General features: G+C 41.2%; 1 protein-coding gene across 13 annotated transcripts in view; it reads right to left on the bottom strand.

The window, feature by feature from the left end:
- The window catches only part of nbeab (neurobeachin b), a 280,354-nt gene that overhangs the window by 123,056 nt on the left and 134,687 nt on the right, over positions 1-22,611 (bottom strand). For 11 of the 13 annotated variants that reach the window (XM_028573291.1, XM_028573290.1, XM_028573293.1 and 8 more), the window contains 13 exons: positions 22,303-22,411; positions 22,120-22,201; positions 21,885-22,008; positions 20,895-21,087; positions 19,751-20,737; positions 17,855-18,072; positions 16,954-17,107; positions 15,465-15,645; positions 14,424-14,551; positions 13,990-14,097; positions 13,368-13,533; positions 11,171-11,576; positions 29-186 (listed from right to left, as the gene is read on the bottom strand). In XM_028573291.1, the coding sequence (XP_028429092.1) occupies positions 29-186; positions 11,171-11,576; positions 13,368-13,533; positions 13,990-14,097; positions 14,424-14,551; positions 15,465-15,645; positions 16,954-17,107; positions 17,855-18,072; positions 19,751-20,737; positions 20,895-21,087; positions 21,885-22,008; positions 22,120-22,201; positions 22,303-22,411 (3,014 nt within the window). Of the gene's footprint in view, positions 1-28; positions 187-11,170; positions 11,577-13,367; positions 13,534-13,989; positions 14,098-14,423; positions 14,552-15,464; positions 15,646-16,953; positions 17,108-17,854; positions 18,073-18,601; positions 18,635-19,750; positions 20,738-20,894; positions 21,088-21,884; positions 22,009-22,119; positions 22,202-22,302; positions 22,412-22,611 lie in introns of those variants that run through there. The other 2 variants (XM_028573294.1, XM_028573304.1) reach the window with 2 other exon arrangements.

The following is a 22,611-nucleotide window of genomic DNA, read 5'->3' as shown; positions in this document are numbered from 1 at the left end:
CATCCCAGTGACCTTGTCCGTGACCTACCCGTGGTGTTGATCATGCTTTTGGGGGTGGCAGAGGCGGCAGCAAAGATGTTGGGGGTGCTGCCAGCTGTCAGCCCAGCAGAGGTGCTGCTGCTGCTTCCCACTGTGTTAACTGTAAGGCTGCCAGGGGAGGTTTTCTTCACTGGCACCACCACACTCCTACAGGAAACACACACACACAGTATGCTTTGTACACACATTCACAAACAAAAATTAAATTTATAAACAGTTAAAATGTTAAAACAGAGAGTTTACATCTTTAGACTGTACTGCTGCATCGTAAACAATTGCAAAATGGATTAAAAAAAGGGCAGCAGAGTGGCAGAGTGAAGAGGAAAAGCTGGAGGTTGTGGGTTTATACCCTTTATATGTATCTTCCCTACCAAAGTGCCCTTGAGCAAGACACTAAATACCTAGTCTATATCCACGACGTTCCATTGCCGGGATTGCTCCTATGCCACCGGAAATTCCGCCAGATGTCCATCTTTTTAGGATGGATGTCCGTCCCCTTCCTCTTTCTTTGTGTTGGCGTTCTAACTTCTGGTGGATTTGTGAGGACTATGGTTAACTGCTCCTCAGATCTCTGCAGGGTAAATCCAGACAGCTAGCTAGACTATCTGTCCAATCTGAGTGTTCTGTTGCACGACTAAAACTACTTTTGAACGTACACATGTTCCACCAAAACCAGTTCCTTCCCGAGGCTATTTTGCTCCATCCGGCGCTTAGCAAAATGCCCATAAACCAGAGCACGTTTTTCTCCCATCCAGGAACGCTGTGTGGACTAGCCAGACCTTCCTCCGCAGCGCTGTGGAGGAAGGTGTGGCGAAGCGAGACTACTAAATCCCTAACAGCTCCAGGGTGCTGTAGTAACTGCAGTAGGTAACTGTATACTCAAAGTGTGATACCTATATAGAATTATTTGGCTGTGGTATAATAATATAAACAAGACTGCTGGGCTAGAACTGTGGGTGAATTATACTTTCTCATTTTTGTCAGGAAAGTTATAGTTATTATTTTTGAGTTTGCAAACTAGCCTGGTACTAGGGGTTAAAATCAAATTAGCATATAGCCATATAGCAGGTTAGCTTTAAGACAGAAGTTGTCTTGTTGACTTTCAGTAGAGTCAACATCTGGAACAGAGGCTTTTCAGCCATTCACTTGGGAATCCAGAAAATTCAGGAATTCCTTGACTTTTGATTCAACTTGCATATCCTCCTTTCAGAAAAAAATAAATAATAATTGACATTTTAAAAGAAAAAAGGAGAACAGTATGAACTTCATCATCTCTTACTGCTCTCAGGCTTGCCAGCATGAGCATGCCCAGACGTTAGTCAGTGCATTCGGAAAGGTAAACATCCTGACCTGTAAATCCATCCGTTAGCATAACGCATGCAATGAAACATGCACGCACGCACGCACGCACACACACACACACACACACACACACACACACACACACACGTGGCTGAAGTAAATAAACCTGAAGACAAGAGGCCAGCCAGCTACTACATTCCCTTACATCTGCCCTCTGCTCCGACGAGCTGAAAACATCCCAGACCATAATGAGAGGCTCTCCAGGAGAACAACTTGTTACTGACACGCATCTGCATAGCAACCGTCTGTGTTTCCAACTGACAACAGCTCATTGAGCATGAGATTCAAGACCTTTCTATTTGGCATTTGCTCTGTACAGAAAGTACATGTAGAGTGTTATAAAAGTGTTAATACTTGCCGAGTATGGCCTATATACAACAACATTTTTTTTTTATTATGTCCCTAGATAGATTTTTGTTTTTTAAAGAAACAGAAACTTTTAAAGTAGAGATGCAAGGAATTGAAAAGTCAGAATAAACGATGAATAATTATATTAGGGCTGTCAAACGCTACATTTTTTTTTAATGGTGATTAATCGCTGAATTTCTATAGTTAATCGTGATTAATCGCATGTTTTATCACATGATTCAAATTCTATTATTTTGCATTTGAGAACTGTTTTTAAGTACATATTAACAATGGAAAGCAATTCTTACCAGTGTATCTTGATTGGGAATCAAATGAATGCAAATAAAGTTACTTTATGAACTTGACTTTAAGATTTGTATTTGTTTAATTATTTATTTACTGTGAACAAAAGAAGAAAAAAGAAAAAAATAAGGGTACTAAACAACAGTCAGGAACTTGTTTATTGTTAAGGCCATGGTCAAAATTAAAGATTTAATAATAATGTAATAACTATAACAATAACTTATTTCACCAGTAAATTGCTGTTGAACGACAAAAACAACCACCAGATGGGAAAAGGGTATTTTACAATTACTGTGAACGCACCACGAGGCTACCTGTTTTAATTGAATGCCCCGTCTGTGTTTGCACTTTGCACTTGGGTTTCATCAACAGGTCGGCGAGTAGCACTCTCCAAAATAGTGCTTTGCCTGAGCCCTCTAGCATCAACCTGAGTCACGTTAACTGGCCTGTGCTTAGCTCGTAGCTGGTAGCTCAAGCTTGACGTGCTTCGGTGATATTTTAATTTGGCTTTACACAATGTGCATACGGCTTTCGACTAGTCTACGAGCTGTCCGGGAGTTTTGGAAAATAAAAAGCGCCATTCAGGTTTGTGTTACTGCTGCATTTCTCCATCACACCTGCAGCCTGCAGCAGGAGGATGTGTTAGGAGGAAGTATGGCAGCTTGATGATAAGTAACGGAGCGGCAAAGGGTCAAAATGCTCGGCCCTTAATTGCAACACGATTAATGCGTTAATGCTGACAGCCCTAAATTATATACATTAAATCAAGACAGGAAAAAAAGAATATGCATGCATACGTGACTGTATGTACATACATATTTCCATAGATATAAACTTACATCATCATTTACATGTATACGAGCATACACGTTGTACACACACATCTGGATATAAACACTGTATGACGGATAATATAGGTATTAGAGTGCATACACATATACTTACCTAGATACAAACATATCAAAGTATAGAAAGAACAATACTAGTAATACGGAGAACCTTTTTTTCACCCCTTCCCACCCTTATATACATATTACAAAACAATTATAATATATATCTCTACTATAAAAATATTTGAAATAATAACATGTAACCATTTAACAAATTAACAAAAACCAACCAAGGGAAACTCATCTAGTGAATACACTCTTGCACCATGCCTACGTATAGAACAGCCTAAATGGTGTCTGTACCAGCCCCTATCCATATTGCTGATCCATGATTTTAATGTCTAAGCCATTGATTTATTGATACAGAATGAGGGGGCTGCCACCTTAATGCAAGCAATTTCTTTGCCGGTGTACAACCCGGGTGTTTGGTGTTTTAAGCCCCCAACGTCGTCTTCCAGGCAGCGCTGCCTGAAAGGCACTAGGATTAGGCAATGGTTAGGGTTAGGTTTGGGTTAAAAGGGGCACAGGCACAAGGGGACCACTGGTGTGAATAAAACACTTAAAAATAGGGACCACAGATGTAAATTAGATGTATAGCTAACGCTGGTACAGGGCTTGAACTGTGCATGGTCCCTGACAAATAAACTAATAAAATAAATTAAAAATAAAAAAAACTCCTTTAAAAGCCGGTTTCGGTTTAAAAGAAGGCCAGATATTAAAAGCATGTTAAAAGAACCAACGGACAGGACGGACAGCGGGAGATTAAAACTTTAAATAATCATTACAAAATAAATACAGTATATCTATATATATCTATATATATATATATATATATATATATATATATCTATATCTATATATATATATATATATATATATATAGAGAGAGAGAGAGAGAGAGAGAGAGAGAGAGTTATGTAAATAAATAGCCCGGCGTCGCAATACAAAAGAAATTCTATCCCAGTTAGGGTTAGGTGCCTTAAAGTCAACGTTGAGGGCTTAAAACACCATCGAGATACAACCTGCGAGCCTGAGAAGTAGAGTCGTGTTACAGAAGGAGTCATCGATTAGAAGCATCAATTGTGGACTGCAAGCTAACTGACAGCTTGTCACAGTAGACAGAAAGGCAGCCACATCAAGCTAAAACTTTGGATGACATTCCCACATCATATGAAAATAATTTCCTAGCAAATTTGATGCACATAAAAGTACAAATTGGTGCAGTTAACTTTTTCATTAAGGAGATTTTACTGATGTCAAATTAAACCTATGGAGAAATCTGAAATTAGTCAGTTGATGATTTGAGCTATGAGATGAAATTGGAGTATGTCTATGCCATTTTGTTGTCCATTTATTCACCTTTTTAAAAATGATGTTGAGCAAAAAAATACAACCCATGCAATACTGTTTCCATGCTTTCAAAATGCTTGTTCATATATTTATTGACTGGGATGACAGTGCACGAGCGTATGATGTTTGTGTATTTATTACTTTTATATTCAGGTACGGCACAGCAAATTTTGTCGTACACAATATTGTGCAATGACAATAGAAGAAGGCTTCCTATCTGAAAACGTACAGATTATTAAAAACAATAGAGGCTAAGCTTATTTTTGTACAGCTCAGAAACAAGTGTAATTTTGAATTGTACAAAGCAACAAATTTATTTTGAAAATCAAATTAATCGGCTTCAAATCCAAGAACATTATGGCAAACAATTAAATCTATAACTGGTGAAAATAAAATTAAAAATAATAATAGTTTACAACTATCCATTAATGGTACTCTTCTCACTGATCATGATAAAATTGCTAATTCTTTTGAGTATTTTATTGCATCTGTACAAGAATTATCTTCTAGTTTTACTGCTCCTTCATTTCTCACATCAGTATCAGTGGCATCTCAGCAATTCTCCTTTTCTGAAACTACACAAAATTATATCATTAATATTTTGTGTTCTTTGAACGCTTCTCATGCCTGTGATGTAAATAATCTAAATATGATCTTTCTTAAAACCCATGCCAGTACTCTTATACCACTTTTTCATCACTTAGTTAATCTGTGTATTAGACAATCAGTATTTCCTGTCATGTGGAAAATGGCCCAGATCACCCCGATTTTTAAGTCTGATGACCCAACCAATGTTTCCAACTACCGACCAATTGCAATTCTCCCAACTATCTCCAAATTACTTGAAAAAGTATTATATAATCAACTGGTCAATTACCTTGAAGACAATAATCTGTTCAGTGATCACCAGCATGGCTTTCGACCTATGCGGTCAACTATGTCGGCTCTGCTGCTTTTCACCGAGCGGATACGTGCATCTTTAAATAAGGGCCAGATTACCGGAGCTGTATACATAGATTTTCGAAAAGCCTTCGATACAGTTAATCATCAAATTTTGTTAAATAAACTCCTTACTTTTCATTTGTCCTCCTCTACAATAGATATGTTTAGATCATATTTAAGTGATAGATCTCAGACTGTGAAAATCGGCTTAGTAACATCACAGCCATGAGTGTGTTCTACGGGCAGTATTTTAGGTCCTTTACTTTTCCTTATGTATATCAATGATCTTCCTTATGTGTTTAATTTTTCTAGCTCTCTGCTATATGCTGATGACACTGTTATTTTTTATTCTGGCTCAAATATTGATACAATTAATCAAAAACTTAACACAGCATTACATAACTGGTTGCAAGAGAATCATTTAACACTTAATACCAAGAAAACAGAATGCATGTACTTCCATTCATCTCGGAGACATTTATCCATATCCAATCCCATGATGTTTTCTAATCAAAAACTTTCAGTTGTATCCACTTATAAGTATCTTGGAGTCTCTCTTGACTCACATCTTACTTATTGTGAGCATGTCCGAACCTTAACCAGAAAGTTAAACCAAAAGTTATTTGTTTATAGTAAAATTAGACCATATTTGCTGCTCTCTGTCTCAAAGACTTATCTTCATGCCATCATTATGTCCACTTTGTCGTATTGTTTACGTGTTTGGTCACTTACAACAAATGAGATTCTTGAACCAGTAATAAGACTCTATAACAAAGCCTATAAGCTACATGTTAGGCTTCCTGGATAGACTCACGGCTGTACTGCACTATCTTTGTGTAATGCCTTGACATTAAATGGTCACACTGTAGCTGCTCTGTCTACGTTGGTTCCAAAACCCAGTTCAAGGTCCGAGCGCATTACGAGATCTAATACAAATGGACTTTTGCCTTTACCGGCTTTTAGAAACTGTTATGGACAGCGATAATCTTTTCCTGTTTAATAAATAAAAAATGAAATGAAATGAAAATAAAGACTATTCTATTCTGTATGAGCTATCACTATACCATTTATGTTTGCACTGTTTAAAAGATAGGTCTGTATATACAATCTCCTTGAGAGAAATTGGTGCCATGTTGCTTTCCATGTCTACTCATTGAAGGACTGAACCAATTTGTTATCAGACAAAACAAAAAAAGCAGAAAATATAGTTTGAATTGTGGAATTGAAAGGCCATTGGTTTCCTTTGTTCCCTGAAGATGGATAAAAAAATAAAATGGAAATAATTTTTATACTCAATATCCTACTGTAGCAGAAAACGATATTGGTAAATTTCTCCATCTCACTAGGTCTGATTCTATACATTTAAGAATATTAGTAAACATTTTATGGAAAGTCTTTCTAGAATAGGTTGTATTTTAATTCCTAAATATTTCAGATGGGAAACCACAGACACACCCATATCTGGCAGCTCGTCTTTTGCAGCAGAGTTCAGGGGAAGTAACGTTGAGATTACACTAAACTCTTTAGAGATAATATGTTTGGAAGAGAATCTCTCACATCTTCAAAAAAATAACAAAATGTCGGCTGCATAAAAAGATAAAAAAGCTGTTGAATAAAATAAATATGAATTTAATGAACTTAGACTCTGTTATGGTATGGTCAATGCCATAGGCAATAATAGCAAGGATAAAAAAACATTGGACTGAGTGGGTCCCCCTTTCTCCAATTTCTATACACTGTTGATTATAATTACAGTAGCAGATGGGTTAGTGTAAATTAATAATAATCTTGTTAACAAAAGCATCACCAATACCCATACATCTAAGCACTTTCCAGAGGTACAACACATCCAACCTTTTGAATGCTATTTCAGCATCACGTGATAACATACAGTAGCTCTTGATCAAGTTCCTGGCGGCAAGTCCATCATATCGAACAGAGAGGTGTATATTATCTAAATCTACGTGACCCTTAACAAAACCAGCCTGATCAGGGTGAACCATAATCTGAACTAAAAGGACTGTACTAAATCGCCACTTTACATATTCTGTGTTGAGCACCACAATTTAACACACTGCGCCGCTAACTACTTACAACAGCCATTTAACACACTGTACCGTTGACCTTTTTACCTGTTTTTTAAAGGTTTTTTTGATCTGGTTTTACATATTTTAGTCTATGTATTCTTACGTACATCTGTATGATTGTTGTCTTTTTCTATTGCACTGCAAGTGGCTGGTGGAGAACAGTCTTTTCATTTTCTTTATGTCTTCATATGACATATGTCAACTATGACAACAAAATGTTATCAGAATCTTAATCTGAATCTGAACCAGTTTGGGAAAACATTTTGAGATGCCAAGACCATGTAAAACAACTTAATATTGTAATTTTATGTTATTAACGATAGCAGTGGCCTCCCTTTATTTGTGGAAGCTACTGTACAAAACATCACATGGTGCCAAAAGAAAACTCAAGAATAAAACATAAAAGAAAGGCTTGTGGAGGCTTGAGATGAAAGTTACACTTGTGACCTCATGTAGGAAAGCACCGACACACCACGAGCCCAACAGACCTCTGTTCACATGCAATCTGATTGACCAAGGATTGAAGATGACGCAGTGAACTTGGATCTGCAAGAGCTCCCTGACAGGAAGGAGAGGATAAGCTTGTCCTTATCAGGTCTGCAGTTTGCCTTTGGGTTTGTAAGGGGTGCCAGATAATGTCTCGTCCAATCCCCGGCAGTTACTCTGGGTGACACAGGCCAGGCCTCTGCTCTGTCACAAGCTAAGCCTGCTGTCATCTGAAGCAAATCCCCAGGAACCCTCCCTCCACAGAACAACACAGGCTTTTACTGTTTTATGTTGCAATTGTTTATCCACTATCCATCTCATAGATCAACTTAAACTTGCTGGACTCCATGTGAAACAAACCTAACTTGGCCAGACTTTTGGGTAATTTATCTCGCATCCTTTTCTACTGTACAACCTATTTCTCAAAATGATCAAAGCTGTGATGTTTTATGCAATAGATGAAATAGCTATGTAGTTTCTCTATGGATAAAATACACAAAAAGTAGATTATATTGCACATTAAGTGGCACACTGTTGCCTCATTGACAAACATCTAACAGGCGTAAAATACCAAAAATAACCTTTTTATGAAATGTAGCAGATCAAAATCTACTCAGTCAGTCAAGGGAGAGTCAGCAAAGCTTGAAAGCTAACTGAAATGTTATCAGATATAGATACAGCTGTGCTGTGAAGAACACTGATGACAAGCATCATTTATTTAGTAGATCTCTGTAGCGCTCTCCTCTGTGAATATCCAGTATCAGAACATCACTAGCATGTTTTGATTGTCGGAACTCGCCGTATATTTAATCTTGTTTTCCAAATTCATCCCTTGCCTGCATCTTCCAGCAGAAGTGTGCCAGTTCTTTGGCATAGCCGGGGCGTTCCATTAGATCTACAGATGTAGATAAAACATGAACTTCGTTTAATGAATAATGAATGAGCGGAGGACTCATGAATCATGTATAGATTATCTAGCGCATATTTTATTAATAGAATTGTCTTAATTGAGTTGCAGACAATAAAGCAAGGATTAATCTTGGAATTCATAATTAATGAGGTCTGCAGCTGTGGGAGATGACTGCAGTGTAAAGTATAACCAAAGAAATGCTTGCTTTTTAAACCCAGCAGATGAAATCTATTCTAACAGTGCTTTACTCAGGGATACAGGAATAGATAGAGGAAATGTGTTTACTTCCCACTCGCAAATTCAATTAAAACCAATTATCATTGCTTTACATCATGGGGAAAATGAAACATGTAAGCACGAACAACATCTCATAGAGCTAATTTGGAGACTTTTGGGAAAGAAGAGGGAGGAAGTTAAGCATTAGTGAAGTATTTCTGTACTGTATTCCCATCTGGTCTAAGGGACATCTGGATGTTGAGCAATTTAAACCTCCTCTATGAGAGTCTCTAGGAGGGGGCCTCTGCGACGACTGCCCCTGTGCGCTCCACTTTAAGCCATTTTTCCCCTCCTTTTTCCTTTTTGATGTTGTCACTCCCAATCTATTGTCGCCCTGACAGACAAATGAAAGGCCTGTCCACGTCTGGCAGCTCATTTCGCTGGCAGGTGGCAAACAATTAGACACAGCAAATAGAGGCTAGAGGGGGAGCGACATGAAAAGCATGAGACAAAGTTGTAGATGTGGTCAGGAGGGTTTGTGTGAAAGCATTTCAAAAATAATACACTTTGCCGTGGCGACTCATTTCAGGCTGCCAGTTCCCATTACGGGTGTGAGCGGTGAGGGCGACAGGGCTGGCTATGGTGTGGCGTGAGGCCGCTTCTGTTTAATCTGTCATCAACGCCCTGGAGACCCCCACCCTCTCAGCTGTCCTCTCTCCACATCCTCCTCCATCTTTTCCCCCATTCATCAGGCTCACCTCAGCCCCAGCTCAGCCCCAGCAGCATGCATTAAAAAGAAGGGAGGCCCCATTGTTCCTCCTGACTCAGTGTGTCCTCCCCGTCCCTCTGGAGCCTGGCAGTGATTACACGGACACACACAACTCAAACTCTACCAAATCACTGGAGTCCAGAGGACAGGATGGGCTTTTGGTTGTGCTCAACCAACTCAAATTACTTTCAGAAAAATAATTTTCAACCATAGGAGACAAGGATCAGAGGCTTGCAGCTTGAAATCCCTGCAGGAGCAGGTTTGTAAACTCCCAAATCCAGACAGATTACTGTTTGGTTTTATCTAATCCAGGAACGTAAATAAACCGCAGCGGTGCCACAGTGCTTCAGAGACCTTTTCAAACACAGGAATTCTTTGCCGTGGGATGAGTACAATACAAGTGGCCTGAAATGAATAATGTGTTGCATGCTACTACTTAGAAACCATTAGCGGTATACTGGATAACTAAAATAAACCCAGAGGATTAACATCAGCATATTACGGTCGCTTGACTGGTAGCATACGCACACGCGCGCACACACACACACACACACACACACACACACACACACACACACACACACACACACACACACACACACAGAAATGAAATGTTAACCTCAGAGAATGTTTGTTTTTGGCTCTGTTTGCTTTACCTACTAAAAACAATATACAACTCAAGTTCAGTTAAAAGGACAATACTGTTGTTTTTTTGTTATTGCTTCTTACTGTAGCTACAAATCATGTACAGTACTGTGTATTTACAATTTCTGCTGTCCACTTCAAATGCAAGTTGTATAGTTTAGATTTAGAACATCAAGTCCCAAGTTACATTATAATATTCCTTAAGATTGTGTTTCAATGCCATGCTTTACAGCAAAGATAGATTTTCTTTTAAATAATGCGGAATAAATGTTCACTCTGACGGATTTGACAACTCAAAGAAATGTGCGATAATAATATCCATTAGGTGTTTGGAAAATACATTCAAAAAGCAGCAACAGCAAGGGTTGCAAAGAGGTTAACTGTGATACAAAGAACATGATTTTTTGTAAATGTGCTAAAATATGCCAAAACTCCGGTACACTTCTGAACTTAAAAAAACAGGGATTTTGGAGGCACCTGTTACAATTGGTGCTTGGATCAAGAATATGGCGCAATGTATGACCATGGAGAGACTGACGTATATATTGAGAGACAAATTGGGGGTGTATGAGAAAAGCTGGAGGCCATTTGACCGGTTTGTAAAAGAAGAAGTGGGGAGCTGCTATTGTGATACTGTCATATAATTAGCTTTTTGTTTTTTGATTGTTGTAGTACAGCAGAGGTTGAGAGAGAAATTCTGTTGTGGGTTGGGACGGGAGGGGTTATTGAAAATTGTATTTGCAATGAAGAATTAATAAAAACATTGTTTAAAAACTAAATACAGTGATTTTCTGCCGATTACCAACCGATGACACTTCCTCACCTGTCAAAGGAGTGAAACTGCATGGGCAGCATGGCCTGGGCGTTGGCAGCAGGGTCTGGGTAGGACACAGGCTCCAGCCCGGCCTCCATGCCCTCCACTGGAGCTGCCACCAGGCTCTTCAGGATCTCCTTGACATTGATGCCCTTTTTGGGCTGGCTGATGTTTATAATGGAGGAGGACGGTTTCAGCACCTCCACGCTGAGTGATTCAGACACACTCTCCTGGGACTTCTTCACCTCTGAAGACAGTGTAGATATGAGCAATCCCGCGCTGTTATCCAGATCAGACCCGTTCAAGACGCTGGCTACATGCTCCTCTCCGATACCAGAGTCTGTGTGGGGAAGGGAGCTCTCCATGTGAAGGTCTGATGGCGCAGGACGGTCCTTACTGCTGTCAAATGGTGTTTCTGTAGAACACACACACACACACACACACACACACACACACACACACACACACACACACACACACACACACACACACACACACACACACACACACACACACACACACACACACACACACACACACACACACACACACACATAAGTACAGAACATACAGAGGATCTAAATGCCATTATCTCAGACCACGGTAAGGGAGTTTAGTATTAATATTAGTTTCACTGGAATTGAGATCAGTGATTGAAATAGTTAATAATTACATTTTCAACTCTACACTATACGGATAAACATATCACAAATATGTATCATAGTTGGTCTATCTATATGCCCACTATCAACATGCTATTTGCAAAGAGAAGTAAGAAATGGGTATTTAAAAGTGAGTATTTAACAAAGAGCAATGAATGAAACTGCATTGCAGAGCCAACTTTACATTCCAAGCCAAAGAATAAATTAAGCATTTGCAGAAAGAGCCATGTGCCGACGCAGCTTCTTAGATCTCTCTCCAGAAGCTCTGATCCTCTGGTGAGATTATCTCTCTGTTATTCTCCTGCTGTGCTAATAAAACATGAATCCTTTTTCTTCAGCGTCCTCCTGCCTAAAGCCTTTGGGGGATATCTATTTCACGGGTTTGAAACAGTGACAGAGGAGTCAGATAGCTGCTTTATTATTTTGGTACATAATATACTGTCCCTATCTATATATATGAGATGCTGGTTGTGAACCAAGACTTTTTCTAAATCTGCAGCACTCTGTCTCTTCATACGTTGAACATGCATTGTCTATATAGCGAACAACTGTTTGCCGTTATCCCCAGAAACCTGCAGAGGTTCCTTTCTAGTGTGATTTTGCTTAATTGTGACACAGTGTTTACCTACTGTAGATGCAAGGCCGGCCATATTAATATTCATCACATGCCCCCTAACGAGGTCAACGGGGCCTGATTTAGCCAGCAAGTCGTCTGACTTCCTGGTCCATCAGACAATCGTCTGCCACATGCCGTCTGGAAAATTCCCCCATTTTCTGGTGAAATTTATGAAGGCGGCAGTGTGCCTTTCTCCTCCCAGCAACCTCTATGATCCCATTCTCCTCTGGTGGATTGCTTGCCTAATGGGCACTGACAGATGGGGCTGAAAATAGCAAGCCTGGCTCCACTCACTGCCCCAAAAACCCACAGTAGTTGGCCAGCATGCTGCTGCTTTCCCATCTCTCAACTTCTCACTGCTCATCTTCTCTTCCTTTCTTCTCTTTTTCGGTGTGTTCTAAGCTACTCAAATTACGCTTCCAGATTTCCTTTGGCCTCTCTCCTCTTCCTCTTGTTTCTTTTATTCACTTCACCCTTTGTCTGAATGGAAGTTGATGAAGTATGCTTACTCGTGCATCTCATAATAGCAAGTTGGCACTGCAGCAGACATTGTGTTAAACCTTTGTAGGCAGCCGCTGATTTCCTTTCATGTGGCTTAATGTATGATTTATGACTTGAGGCATATACTACCTTTCATTTCACGAAGAACGATGATGCCTATTCAAGTTCATAACTACCATCTCCAGCCCCAGTTAATTCTGTGCGGTGCAATTAGCAGAGCTCATGAATAAATCCTAGGTGAGCCAGTGGAGTGTGGCCAGGGTATCCCTCCTATTTTACTGAATGAGCTTTCAGCCCAAGCAAGCAGCAGTGCATCAGAAAGACCAAGGACACTTAACATTCATCTGCATCAGACACAGTCAGCACAAGCTAAGATTAGTGAGCAGGAAGGATGGATGTAAGAGGGATAGGGCACAGCTGTCAACACCTGTGCTTGTTGGTGAGTTGATCTCCTGACGCATGCTGCGGCCTGATTGGCTTATCCTGGCAGTCTCCCGTTGGGGCTCCAGGATGTCGCGGTACTTGGAGACCATGAGGACAGAGATGAAGTACACCACGGCTAAAGCCAGGAATTGGGCTTGCTTACTGTCATCCTGTGGATAAGAATCACAATAAAGTTACGCCACTCTCTATTCAGAAGATCTCATTTCACACAATGCACTGCTGCTCTCTGAAAATGGTTCTCTTACAGCCAATGCACCGTGCATAGACCATGACAACACATTCAAAGTACTGACATTATTCTCTAACACATGTCTACTTGCTTTGAAATATGGGGCTTTGAAATATAGCCATTCAAACGTTGCGGGCTTGTGTTCAACAGACAGCCGCTCAGTTGACAAGGACACCTTTGGTGTTTCACCTGTTGATAGTAGGGTGTTACATTGCACACCTGTTTGTCTGCCAACAAGAAAAACTAATCCTATTTTCCCCTTCCTTTCTACCTGCAGCCAATCTTTGTGACAAACACATGCAACTTTTGCATGTACAAGCTCTGTACACACACACACACACACACACACACACACACACACACACACACAACTCACCACATCACGAAACACCACGGCGCGCAGTCGACTGATGTCCACATCCTGCAAAAGGCGATCAGGGTCCTTGATGGGAGACAGGTTACTAGGGACAGTCTCTATGGCTGTCTAAAGCAAAAAGATAACACAATATGACATGCTACTCTGTTCAGTTAAAGCTCAACTAAACTGTATATTGCCAATACTTTTCATTTCACATAATTTAAGAGATTAGAAAAACAGTCAAATATGGAACCGAAAAAATCTGCCAACATCTGTATGTTAGTACACAAAGACAGATTCAGTACTATGGGGGGTGTAAATGACCCTTAGAATAGGAGGGCTGATTTAGTGTCGGTACAGGTCACATTACAAGAATGGGAAAAAGTGTTCTTAAAGTAAAATGCAATGTATAAATGAAAATATCCTAGGGGAACAGAAACCACACATCCTACCTTGTTGGAAGTCACAGCATTTTGCAGGTTTTCATGAGTCTTGTTGTTGTTGGTAATGGAATACTTAAGTCCTCTGTCTCTGTGTCTCTGCCTGCACTCGAGACAATTCCTAACAGCCACACAACACACTGCACACACACAGAGAATACAAATGGGCTCTCATTTCAGGGTTAAAAGTAAATTAAATGTTGATAACATGCATGACCTCTTTAAAATGAATCAGTTATCTCTGATGACTATTTGTTCCAGGCTGCCGGGACAGAGACCGGGAGTTAAAATCATCAGCCAGACTGATTTCACACTGAAGCCAGTGATGAGAAATTGTATGTTTGCACCAAGGACACTGTGGAGTCTGAAGGCGATTTCCCATCCCCTAGAGCACATCTTGGAGTCAACAATCCAGCAAACACAGGCTCGCGCGCACACAGACCCACAGGCGCAAACCGATATAGACACAGAAAGACGCTCACATGCCCAGCTAAAAAGAGACACAAACATACACTTTTCCTATGACTGTTTCATGTATCCAATAATTCTGCTAAATCAACTGTACTCTACATTTATTCAGCAGTTGTATACTTTGCTTTCAAATGCAATTCATCAAATCTCTATTATGTACACAGACACATTCAAACACACACACACGGGCAGAGGGGACCTTGTGACTTTTATGAGACACACCAACGACTAACACAAAAGGCTCCCATTTGCAAAGATTACCCGATTGGACCGCAAATGATTCTCTCTGCTCATTATGAATTCCTAAATGATGATCATGTCGGTTTTTACTGCTCCAAACGGCAGCAAATCCCTGCACATTCTCCAGTTTAGTATACAATTAGCAAAGGACTCTTAAATTAATTAGCTTTGCTGATCAAACAGAGGATTTTCGGGGATTAGAGGAATTATTAGTGTGTGAAGAGAATACTGTCATAGCATTTTCTAGCTCATCAATTTTTCCAGTGTGACTGGCAAAAGATGCAATGGAGATGCATAAAGGCAGATGTAATTGTTTTAGTGTCTCCCTGCTCGTGACCTTACCAAGTCGGAGGCACTGACGCATCAGGCCCCCGGAGGACATGTTCTTCTCAGCCTCAATCTCACTGAAGTTGAGGGAGCTGGAGAACACCAAGACGTCTACCATCACCATGAGACGGGACAGGAAAGTGATGGCCGTCTCCGAGGACATGCCCTGCGTTGCCTCGACGTTCTCCAACTCCGTCTTGCACAAGCAACAAAAAAAACAACACCAGTCACATTAAACAAAAGTGCACCTAGCTGTGTTTAAAGTAGGGCTGGGCAATATATCGATATTATATCGATATTGTTATATGAGGCTAGATATCGCCTTCAAATTTAGGATAGTGTAATATCCTGATATGACAAGATGTGTCTTTTCTTGGTTTTAAAGGCTATATTACAGTAAAGAGATGTGATTTCTGAACTTCTGAACTTCTAGCTGTTCTGTTTTTTACTGATGATCTCCCTCTCTTACTCCCCCATGTACCTCGGTGTTCCTCTCGGTATACGCGTTTACTGCTGTCTGTGTTGTATTTAAAATTGTATTTGATGTCATTTAAACTGTATGTATTTATAATGTATTTTATCTTCTAGCCCTCTTTCCCTTAGGGGAAGAGAATCTGTTCTTAATGACGTGCCTGAAAAAATAATGGTGAAATAAAAAATTTAAAAAAATGATTTCTTACAAATCTCATTGTGTCCATTTTTTGTGAAAGCACCAATTGTCAACCCTACAATATCGTCACAATATCGATATAATGGGAATATGGAAAGAGGTCATATCACAGATATAGGTCAGGAAGAAGGCAGCAGCATGAACCATTATTATTATGCGAGGTTGAGGAAGCAGAGATAATATTCAAAATTGTAAAAAAATGAGTGGAAGGTTTGATCCATAGAAATAAAACAATTCTATGATTTGATCCGAGTTCGGCTGAATATCAAACTCTACCTAGGTTGATATTTTTCCATATGCTTTTTGGGTCGAGCCCAAGCAGACACTTTTTTGTTTGCTCTCCTTTCCTCTGTGTTGAGACATGGAAAGGTTTTCTAAAGAAATATTTGAGAAGGGTGCCATCTGCACCAGTCCAGAGGGATAGTACATTTTTAGATCTATTTAATGAGTATTAAGCACAAAAAGGGTTGTGAATACGGTAATTAAGAGAGAGAAATTAAAATAATAACCGTGGTACTAGAGATATGCACACACAAAATAAACAAAATATGATGATTAAAATCCATTTCAGCTCAAAACTGCAAATTAAATCTGATAATTACAGTAGATCGATAAAAGTAAACCTGAATGACACACAGGGAAGTAATGTCCTCAGCATTAATTGTAGCAAATTGAAGCTGAGCAAATAAAGGAGGCCCTAATCAATGAACACGTCTTATCTCCCACAGGTACGTCCTGTGGTGAACTACAGACAACCACCGACCAAACGATTATAATGAAACTACCACTAGATGGCATTATCCACCCACAGGGAAGAGAGGGAGGTGCACTTACAGTAGGAGAGGTGGCAGCTGAGAGAAGGGGCAAGATCCCTCCACAAGCGATGATGATGTTGTCTACCATTTGCGAGATGAGGTGGATGGCGTTGTGGACAAATATGATGTTCTCGTTACTATTAACAAAGTCCATGACCGATTTAGTGGAGTGGCTGCGAGGGAAAGAAGAGGGGAAAAAATTAATTGTTATGAGTACAAGCATTTTTCACATTATATACTGTAAATCATATGGAAATCCTAATGTGCAATAAACTGAAAACATTTATAGGTCTATGGTTGTATAGATAAAAAAAAGGCAGATTGCATTCGGTATATCATGTCTGAAAGCAGGAGATAAAAGTACATCAGTGTACCCCCAGGACTCTCCAAGTTAAATTAAAGACTTTTCAAGACCTTTTTAATACTACCTAAGATGAGATATAATGGGAAATCAGTATGAATTTTAAGCCAGAGACAAGAATGATTTACCAAGTAACATTAGCTGAATTAGCTGAATACTCACATTCATATTTAATACATAATACTTTTGTGAAGTGTGTTTGTACTCTAATATCTGTTACATTAAGATCTCTTATGCTAAGAAACTGAAAATACAAAATAAATATACTGTTGTATAACATCCAAATTAAGTAAATTGTAAGATTACATACATTTATTTATGACGTTACTGTATTTATTTAATCCTACGAAAGGACAAGAAAAAATATAACACCTTTGTTAAATGAAATGTAATACTTTTAGGGCCTTATTTTTGGAATATTTAATTTAATATGTTTTTTAATACTTTTATACCCCACGGGTACCCTGTTAGTTCTGATGTGGAAGGGTAATCTGAGTATGACGCTAAGCACCATGCTCCCTCTCGGTCTCTCTGAAGAACACATAAACCCTTCACACACCTCCTCCAGACATGGACGTCACTCTCCAGTGCAAACAGCAGGTCAGTGAGCAGTCTCTGGTGCATGGCCGACCATTTGAACTCTGGGATGCGGAACATGGTGGTGCGGGGGCCGGGGCTGAACTGCTGTCGCTGCTCTTCTGTCATGGGGGTCCCCCGGAAGCCCACGTCCACACGGATGTCCCTCTCCATCTGAGAGGCTAGGCGGCCATGCAGACTCTGATGGGAGACCAGTTAATCAGTAACTAACAGTAAACTAATTAATTTGGCATCACGTATACAATCACTGTCCATCATGAGATGCTGTTTACAGACTAGTTGCTAATCCTATTCTTCTCTTAAGATGGTTAGTGCGCCCCTAATGAGATATAATGCTGCTGTCATGCTATTCACTATGAATGATGAATTGCCAGATTTAATGCAACACCAAAGTAGCCTAGAAATCTAGACGCACCCTAGCAGCAGCAAATTAATTTGCAGCCAGGGTCAGTCTAGCAACTCTCCGTTGGCTTGCGAGCTGGAAAAACCAAACTCTGGTCAGGCCAATCACATCGTGTATAGAATGTGTGGGCGGGGCTTATGACTGCTGCTGCTGGGAACAGCAGTCATCTGGAAGACTTGGAGTTCAGCTTTTCTTTGAGAAAAGGACAAAGAACGGCACTGAAATCATTCTTAAAAAAGGAAGATGTGTTCGGAGTTTTGCCGACCGGATACGGCAAAAGTTTAATCTATCAACTAGCTTCTCTACCTTCTTCGTTGCTCTGCCTGGTTGTAGCGCTGTCCTATTACGTGCAGAGGGAATTTGAAAGACAACCGTTTATCCCATCCCTCGGATTGAGCCCTGCCAATGGTGAGTTCCCAGACCCAACATCTGGATGTGGGTCTGGCTTGTCAGGCTAACACCAAAGCCCTTATCCTCTTCGGTCCCCCTACAGGTTGGAAGCAGAATTGTCCATTACAACCGTCGTACGTCTCATTCGAACTACAGATCCGCTACCCAATCTAGCAAACTTGCATAGTGCGGTTATAGCCGATAGAGGGTCGCAAAGCGAATGCGAATGCTATGTTACGAGTTGATGAACCACTGAAACGATTTTGGAAACATTATTTTAAGGTACAAAAGAATCTTTGGTGTTGCTTTAATATATAATAACCGCTTCCTGCCTGCGGGTAAAGAAAAAAATACAACAAGCTTAATGCAACCTCTACATGTAGCAGTTAAGTTGAATGAGTCAGCAAGGTGCTGCAAAAAAAAAAAAAAAAAGCCTGTTTAAAAAGCAGCAGCGATGAATTGAACATGAGCAATTACGCAACAGCAGAGAAAGGTTTTAAAATAAACCCCTGGCTCCCACTGGCCCTCCATCAGTGACCCAGTCCAGGCAAAAGAGCCTGACCTCCGAGAAAGAGCACAGCTCATACGAGAGGAGGGGAACGAGGGACAAATCCCAGGCGGTTGTTGCCGAATAATGCTTTGTCTATTTCTGCCCTCCTGTTGGCTCAGCCAACTATTCCTGCAGCCCACTTTCCTTTTCTCAGAGGGATGGTGCCTGATCCCTGATGTGCACCAGGCCATCCTGTCCCCATTACAACCACAGTTGTGGAAGGGAATGCTCCCTATGGGTCTGTTAATATAGAACGGTTCACAAAAAAGGCCAACACATCCTGACAATGGCAAGTGGTCTCCTTCCTCGCTTTCCGGTCTTTGACCCTGGCGATGCCCCGTTTCAGTATTCATGATCGTCTGCTGTTAGAGTTCCCTCTGGCAAAGCTTTACAGTTTTATTTCTTTCATGTGAAAGTCCAAAAAATTGGAAGATGGTCTTTTTGTTTGTGTAGGATATTACTGGATATCTCAAATTCTGTGAATGAACGACATGCTGACTTAGTTTTGGACCAACCTGTGTGGTGGCTGTCGTCTGAATCTTCCTCATCTCCTTGTCTTTACCGTCATCTGTGTCAGAGGTGTTGCTCGTTGCATCTGCTGCTCTGCTGGTTTTAACAGCCGAGGCGTCCCCTTCAGACGGCGCTGCGGCGGAGACAACGTGGACCTCCGGGCTCTTGAAGGAGGCCTCGGCCTCGGCGCCAGCCACGGAGCTGATGCCCTCGAAGGCGGCCTGCAGTTCAAACTCGTCCTTCTCCAGGATGCTGGGTAAGGAGCCCAGCTCAGAGCTGCCTGTCATGTGAGCGAGAAGACCCAGTTCATCCCCGGCGCTGGTATGGACTGAAGGCTCTGGGCTGGGCAGCACCAGAGGCGCGGCTGTACTGAGATCAGGCAGCAGCTCGTCTCCCATGCTGTCTGCCACCTTACCAAACAGGAAGTTGCTGCTGTCGGGGATGTTGTCCTTGTCATCGTCTAGAGTAATGAGAGGGGGTGCGTTGTGGTCAGCCATGCTGCCCTTTGGCAACAGCACACTGTTGACACTGCTGTTGAGCTTTTCCACAGCAGCACAATAAACATTATCCAGCAGAGAGTCCACCTCCACCAGGGCTCCGTTCTCAGACACTCCCAGCGTTTCCATATCATCTAGCTTAACCTCTGTAGCCTCCACCTTTTCAGCCTTGATGTCCACCAGAAGGTGGTGAACTTCGACCCGGACCCCATCTACCGTAGCCTCTGTCCCTCTGAGACCCATTTCGGGCCCCTTGCCTTCAGCCAGCAAGTTATGAGAGTCTGCGCTCTCGTAGTCCTTCTCGCTCTCAGGTGTCTGGGAGTTGTCGTCCATTTCTCTGATCTCAATTGCGCCGTTGATGCCAGACGCCTGAGCAGACAGACCAGAGATGGTGCTGACCAAACCCTTCTTCCCTTTCTTAATATTCTCCTCCTCCTGACGCTGGTACTCTTCATACATCTTAGCCAAGTACTCTTTATGTGCCTCGTATGTCACCTATAAGGGCAACATTACAGACAATGTTAGCCACATATTTATGATGCAGAAACAATCGTTTTCGAAGAAGCTTAACAGCTAAGATAAAAAAGATAACATTGTCTCCCTCAACAGCAGAGGTCAGTGTTTCGTCTTTGTTGTAGAGTGCAGTGCTCACCTTAGAGTGGGCTATAGAGAGAGTGTCCACCCACACGCGCCATCCTCCCCACTCATACTTGATGGCATGGTAGAGCAGAATACGAAAGATGTTGTACACCATCTCCGTGATCTTCTGCTCATCAGAGTTTTTAGGGTTGATGTAGCCGACAGAAAACATCCAGTCCTGCCATACGGAGCACTGAAGCAGACACCTGCAATACGCACGTCACCACACGGTCAGGTAAGCCAGATAGCGACAGTAAAATCTGATCCTCTTATGATTAGCAAGTTTAACATTTATAACTGAAGATGGTGGTAAAAGGATGAATTCATCCTTTCATTTGTGTCAAAAGAACGTACAAGTGCATTTGGCATTTTGTTATTCACATTACAACAGATTGTTTGGATCATTTGGCCATTCATATATTCATTTGTTTGTTTATTTGGCAATAGCTTCTCAGAAGATAAAAAAAGGGGCAGCAAGTGAAAACCAATTAAGTGTTGTTTTCAACTCAACAGCTAAACTTGAAGGAGCACAATTCTGCCTTATCATTTTAAGCTAATTATGTTGTTGATAAGGGTCAGTGGTTTCCTGAGACTTATAGTTTAACTGCAATATGTCTGTGTGTGTGTGTGTGTGTGTGTGTGTGTGTGTGTGTGTGTGTATCAGAAGGCGAGATTGGGTGGCAAGAGTGAAAAAGAGAAAAAGCGGGAAAGAGCAACGGTCAAAACCTGTCACCGAAAACATCTGCTGGAGAACATGTGCCACACACACACACACACACACACACACCCACCCACACACACACACACACACACACACACACACACACACACACACACACACACACACACACACACAGTTTTGGATGATTTGGCACCAATATGAGTGTAGCTACACAAGCCTATGAAACATGGTAAAAGGAGGGGGAACGGTGTGCCTTTTCTCTCTTTTCTCTCTTTTCTTTGATACATTAATCAGCAAGATAATAGATGAAGTTCGGCTCACCGTCTGTTCTCCCGGCTGTTGCTGAACAGTTTGATCATGTCTGAAAGGAAGAGCCGACGAACTTCCATCAGCTCTGCGCTGGGGGCGGAGTTCTTCAATAAGGTGGCTACCACCTTGAGAATCACTGAAATCACATTTAGGAAACACAAATACGTAAACATATTGTCAAATGTTACCAGAAAGAAAGAAATAATAATAATCTAAATCCTCAAAATGTGACACGTAGCCTGCTTACTTGGGTTCTGGATCTTGACAGTGGAGTCGGGCTCAGGATGAGGTTTGTGAACTACCTGTGTGCACACCTGCTCTGTCAGAATCTGGTGCGGGAAGCGGTGAGAGGACATCAGTCGCACGTTCTGTACACAGAGACCAACGGTGCGGTAATGTCGGGACATATGAGAGGAAAAGCTTTTGTTACCTCGTACAGAGTGTTGTAGGTCGTCACGGTCACAGTGTTGGTGTGCAGCATGAGCCGCTCTCCCAGGAGAGTGAAGAGGCTGTGTGTGTGCATGATCTCCACCTTCCTCCTGTGGATAAACACGCACACACACACACACACACACACACACACACACACACACACACACACACACACACACACACACACAGGTAAAGTGGCTTGTTTAGAGCTCCCTAAGCCACTGAAAGGATCAGTGAGCGCCGTCAGCTCGCCTCCCTGTTCTCACAGGGAGCCGGGCTCTGGAGACGAATGTCAGGAACTGCCTGC

The sequence above is a fragment of the Perca flavescens genome, chromosome 3 (genome assembly GCF_004354835.1).
Source record: "Perca flavescens isolate YP-PL-M2 chromosome 3, PFLA_1.0, whole genome shotgun sequence".
Taxonomy (NCBI): domain Eukaryota; kingdom Metazoa; phylum Chordata; class Actinopteri; order Perciformes; family Percidae; genus Perca; species Perca flavescens.
Note: the sequence above shows the minus strand (reverse complement) of the source record. Positions and strands in the feature narration are given on the sequence as shown.